The 5,868-nt window shown below is 30.8% G+C and overlaps 1 protein-coding gene across 1 annotated transcript; it reads right to left on the bottom strand.

Annotated features, from left to right (window-relative positions):
* Positions 1–1,385: 1,385 nt before the first annotated feature.
* On the bottom strand, positions 1,386–3,404 carry LOC131076967 (subtilisin-like protease SBT4.14). Its single transcript, XM_058014323.2, has 6 exons — positions 3,084–3,404; positions 2,940–2,998; positions 2,452–2,676; positions 2,248–2,356; positions 1,892–2,105; positions 1,386–1,627 (listed from the first exon to the last, which is right to left on the bottom strand). Exons 1-6 carry the CDS (start codon positions 3,402–3,404, stop codon positions 1,386–1,388), a joined length of 1,170 nt encoding a protein of 389 aa, XP_057870306.2.
* Between the last annotated feature and the right edge of the window lie 2,464 nt (positions 3,405–5,868).

The following is a 5,868-nucleotide window of genomic DNA, read 5'->3' as shown; positions in this document are numbered from 1 at the left end:
TACTTTTGGAAGATTATGATCATTATGATCATTAGAGTAACTTGAGTTGGTACATATATTTACTTTAGTGAAGCATTTGATAAATATACTAAAGAGACATATATTTACTTTTGGAAGATTGGGAATGAGGTTCCTTTTAGAATTAATGTCTTGAAGATAGAAGTGAAAAACAAGTCTTGTACATAAGATAGAAGAGAAAATAAAGAAGAAAATGTAAATGGATATTGATATTAAATATGTAAACAATGCATTAAATTATTTTATTACCTTTAGAAGAACAACCTAGAATGCATCATTTATATGTTTTTTTTAATTTAATGATAATACTCTCAACACAAATATTTACCACCTAGGGTGAACAAAGGTTGAGATTATTTCACTAATTTTTTTTCAGTATTATTAGAGCTATTCAATGTACTTAATCCATAATCATAGATCTAATACTTAATGAAATAAGTAACTATTCATCATTCATATATTTTTATATTTAAAATCCAAGGATGTTCATGTTGGTGTTTTAGGCACATGCCTAAAATAAAATTATAGTCATTCACTTTTTAATATCATTGACAAGACCACAAAACCTATTATGCTAGTTTAAAAATTAAATGCATTAAGAAAAATAAGCATTATATTGTCAAAAATTTAATATTATATTTATAATTGATTTAAGAATTACAAAAAATACATTTAAATTTCATTTGATATTTATATCATTGTATGTAGTTTGGTTGTGTTTAACCTTTATTTATAGGAATATATATGTTGCACCAAAAATATAAACTCAAGAACATAGTTATCTAAGCAAATCTATGATTAAAACTTAAAATAATCTAAAATCAAGATTGATTTTCACAGCATTACTAATCTACAATTTATTAGATCAATAAGATATTAAATGACTATTGTAATTTATATCACATCATAGTGCAAAATATGAGTTTAATACCATTTATAAGATTTAGTAATTTTTTTCATAAAATCAAAGATTCAAAAGGTTTCCTAAATTACTAATGCAAGATTTCCATATTCATTCAAATGAATAGAGGAAAATTGACCATCTTAATGGAAAAGGTTGTCACTCAAATAGAAATCTATTTGGGAATAGCATAGATAGTGACACTATAGTTTCCATAGCTCCATGTTAAGGCACCTGAAAGAAATATTTCAGCAAGGATGGGCCCACCTTCAATTGTGACATTGCATGATAATTTTTGGTTTAAAGATGAAAATGATAATGTGTTTGGGTCTACTATCACATTTATTCCAAAGGGTGTAGATATAGTAGTCATGTATGTACTTTTTGCTACTCCCACATTGGTAACTATTCTAGGAAATTTAGCTTGAATAGGTTCTCCTGGGATAGCAACAACCATTATTGAAGGCTAGTTTAGTTCTCTTGGTCCATTTTTAGATGGCTCTTTAAAATCACAACTACTGAAGTTTCCTGTAACCAACTGCAAAGTGGTATCATTATAGCCTTCCTTAAAAAGAAAATTGACATAGCCATCTACACCTATGTCATACACAAGTCCTGGATCGATTGCCTTCATAGGATTTATCTGCCCTACCCGATACGCAAATTTGGCATCGCCATTTCCAACTAATGTGGGTTCCATTACCAATGCTACATAACAAGAACTAAATTATTAGATAATTGGAATAATGTTTTTACTTTTAGTTCAAAGTGTAATTATAAACATTTTTGGGTGATAAACAAGGTTAACGAAGGTAGATTCACCCTATAAATATACAAAGGGTGGTTTTATTTATATACTTTAAGAAGACATTTAATTTTAAGAGTTTACATAAATTCCTAATTGAATAGTAATATTTAGAAGCATATAAACAAGAATAATCCATTTTAAAAGAGGGTTGAGTAAAATAATACCCGTAGTCATTAGAGCTGATTTGATAGCTCTAGGAGACAAATTATTATGATATGACTTAACAAATCCTGCAACTCCTGCACTGTGTGGACATGACATGGAGGTTCTTGATATTATATTGAAGTCAGAGTGCCTTGTGTCTCCTAGACTCTCAGTAAGCGAGGAATTTCTAGCCCAAGATGCAAGAATGTCGACCCTTGGTGCTGTAATATCAGGCTATCCTTAAAAAGATCCATATATCATGTTATTTAGCTACTCATTAAACTTTTCTATTAATAGTTTTGATTTTTTTCTTGTACACTTTAGAGTTGGTGAAATTTATAAATTAAATTTCAAGTTAGCATTATAAAAGGCTTACCTTGAGAATATTGAACATGATTGGATTGTAACCTCGAGATGAGAAAGAAGCTACAATAGGTGCCGGTGCTTTGGGAGTGGTTGTTTTAAGAATCCGTGCAACAAGAGAGCTAGTAGAATGTAATCAATAATTATAAATGATAGTTTACCATAATTGTTAATATATTAAATTATTTATTAAAAATAATTTATGTGAACCAATTACCTAGTAGAATTGATGTAAGACAATACAACTTTTCCTTGCTTAGTTGGTATCACTGTTGTAGGGTTTTGCCATACACAAGCTATGTCATTGAATTGATCTGTAATTTTAATAAGACCAGCACCACGACCAAGATAAACTGTATAATCCGAGGAATCACTAGAGTCATCACAAATAACTATCTTTCCTTTCATTTCGATATGATTCAAAGCATTTAAGTCAGAATTGCTGAAAAATTAAAATATAATACAATATGAGTTTGATTTCTTACACAATTTCAAATTATTTTAAAAAATTATATTTTAAGACGTTTATTTGATCTATGTATCTTTTTCATTTAATACATTATTAAAAATTATATTCTTTATTTAGATTTCAATAAAAATATTAAACAACATTATGAATTGTAAAAACTTGATATCATTTTAATAAATCACACTAATTACCTAAATTCATGTTAAATAAAGCCATGAGAAACATTACCAACATACCTTCCATTTATGATAGGATACCATGGTTGCTCCATTGTATTTGTGTTTACAGCAATTCCCTGTAAAGATCAGAGGAGTGAGGCAGTCATATTTTGTTATGGGGAAGAAAACCCAAAATTAGTAAGGTTGATATTAAATAATTACCTTTATAGATATGTTGTTTCCTAGAAGAAGTTCAGATTCCATTTTACGATCAATGGTACTTGCAACCACAGTTAGAGACCATGGAGAATAATTGGTAACTGATGCTCTAGCAAGTCCAAAATTTCCAACTGAATTTGATACAAATATTCCCCTTTTAATTGCATGAAATGAACCAATGGCAATACTATCTTCAAAATAATTAAGAGGACGATTAAATCCAATTGAAACAGAAATGACGTCCATGCCATCATAGATGGCATCATCAAATGCTGCAAGAATATTTTCTTCCATACAACCATCAACCCAATAAACCTTGTACATCGCAACCCTTGCACCAAGTATCCCACCTCGTGCATTTCCTTGAGCAATACCATAAAAACTGACATTATTTATATGATTTCTAGTAGCAATAGATGATGTATGTGTTCCATGACCTTGTCCATCTCTTGGAGACAAAAACTCCCTTAATGGTCCAACATGATGGCTACGATAAAACTTTGCCCCCACAAGTTTCCTACCAAGTTAGCCATACTTTCAGCTATGTAATACAAGGAAGTTTACTTGTAACTATAGAAATTTAATATATCTTGGCTAGATGTGTATTCAGGTAGTCTGTATTCTTTTGTGGTGCACGATTATCTTTACTAGTTTATATATATATATATATATATATATCTTGGCTAGTTTATATATATATATATATCTTGGCTAGTTTATATATATATATATATATATCTTGGCTAGTTTATATATATATATATATATCTTGGCTAGTTTATATATATATATATATATATATATATATATATATATATATATATATATATATATATATATAGCAGTAAGAAACTTTGCCTGCAATCTCAAAATTCATACACAAAACAAACAAAGGCTTCTTGACATCAAATAATCAAATTTTATTCCACCAAATGCAGACATTAAAAATCTGCTAACATATCTTATACAAATATAGCCTTCAATGTCCTCTCACTCTGGGCACTACTCTTGGGCCGATGCCCTACAGAGACCCACAAGTACTCTCCTCTCACACATAAAACTATACAACACACCCTCTTTTCTTGTGCATTGGCCCATGATAGTTATCCCCTATCTTGGATCATTGCTCCCTCATCACATTATAAGATATTCTTATCGCTTGTATTCACCTACTTGCATGAAGCTGGACGGTTTTGCTTATTAAAGATAAATGTATTCTCAAGTCGACTACCCTTCTTTGGCCGCTTGAGCTTATTCTACTCTTTCACATGATTGCTTCTATTCCCAATTGTCTTTTCTTATATTCATGTATCGCATGACAAAATCACATTATTTCTTCACCGAATTCCTCAGCCATTTCATTTGTCGTTACCGATGATAGTCATTCCCTGTCTTGGAATGCTGCTCCATCATTTAATTATAAGCCACTCCTTCCATTACTATTCACCTACTTGCACGAAGCTTGTCGTTTTTGTTGATTAAAGGTTTTTCATTTCCATCAATGTCTATCCAAGTCAATTTCTCTTCTCTGGCCGCTTGAGCTTATTCTGCTCTTTCACATAGTTGATTCTATTCCCAATTGTATTTTCTTCTATTCATGTATCACATAACCTAAATCACATCATTTCTTTGCTGAATTCCTCAACCGTTTCATCTGTCATTACCCATGATAGATTCATTTTCTCTTCGTTTAATCAATTCATAAATTTCATAGTCATTTGACTAGTGTTGGTAATACTTTAGAAGAAACTATGGTGCTTTTCTCACCACCTCTATAGAAATTTCAAGTGACCCTTGAGCAATAGTCTCTTCTTGAAATTTGGGAGCTCTAGTCAATGTCTACAATAAATCCTTGAATAAAGAACCTAGTGTTTGAACAAAGCTCGCAATTGTACACGAAATGCAAGAAGTTGAGAGATGAAGATGTATAGTGCAAGCTATCCAAGTATTGAAATAGTCTTCAAGCCAATGATGATTTATTAGCTTTAGTCTCCTTCCTTAAGAAAGATTATATCTATCACCTTCAAACTTGTAGCATATAAGATGAGTTACTTCTTTCACAATGAAAGGCTTTGTAAATTATGCTCCTATTATTTCCACTATTCGCATAATGTTTGATTGATCTTAAATTTGATATCTTGTGAGACAAAGGCAATGAGACTTCATTTTAAAACATTCTCTTTCACCTTCTATAGTCATAGTCATGCTTCCATGAACTAAAATGAGAGATGTCAAACCTAAGAAAACAAACTAACAAACATTTTTGGTGGTGCCGATTACCTTTCTACTCGTGTGCTCTGACACGAATATATGTATTGTATTGGTGGTGAAATTAGGGTTTCACCAATTAAGATAATAAAACAACTAATATTACCTAATAGACAAATACATTAAAAAGGGGGGTGAATCTAATAGATCTAGCCATAATTCAATTAAGACAGGGCCTGAAATGCTGATTAGATTCACTCGTTCATTTGGCTCCATTAATGTGTCTCCCTAAGCCATCTAGCTCTTTTGTACAACAATAGATCTCTTTGTTATAGATTAGTCTACTTAATGTTGATTTGATGGCATTTTATGATATACTAACCCTAATTCATGATGTGAGATTGATTATGATATTTTTTGATTATTTGCGAGTGTCTTTTACTGTCTTCGTGATAGGGACGATGTCACATCACTCATTGCGAGCAGGATATGCCATTGCGATTCTCTATCACTTGCATGTATGATATATTATATGTATTGTATCATGGATTTGTGGATGTAGGATTTGTAGTTACCAAAC

This window comes from Cryptomeria japonica, chromosome 9, assembly GCF_030272615.1.
Source record: "Cryptomeria japonica chromosome 9, Sugi_1.0, whole genome shotgun sequence".
Classification (NCBI taxonomy): Eukaryota; Viridiplantae; Streptophyta; class Pinopsida; order Cupressales; family Cupressaceae; genus Cryptomeria; species Cryptomeria japonica.
This window is presented reverse-complemented; position numbering and strand designations above follow the sequence as displayed.

Excerpts from the sequence above, each read along its gene's own strand:
- LOC131076967 (XM_058014323.2), bottom strand. The coding sequence starts at position 3,404 with ATGTACAAGGTTTATTGGGTTGATGGTTGTATGGAAGAAAATATTCTT. Across the intron at positions 2,999-3,083 it reads GAAACAACATATCTATAAAG|GGAATTGCTGTAAACACAAA; the intron begins GTAATTATTTAA and ends TGATCTTTACAG. Across the intron at positions 2,106-2,247 it reads TCATGTTCAATATTCTCAAG|CCTGATATTACAGCACCAAG; the intron begins GTAAGCCTTTTA and ends TTTTAAGGATAG.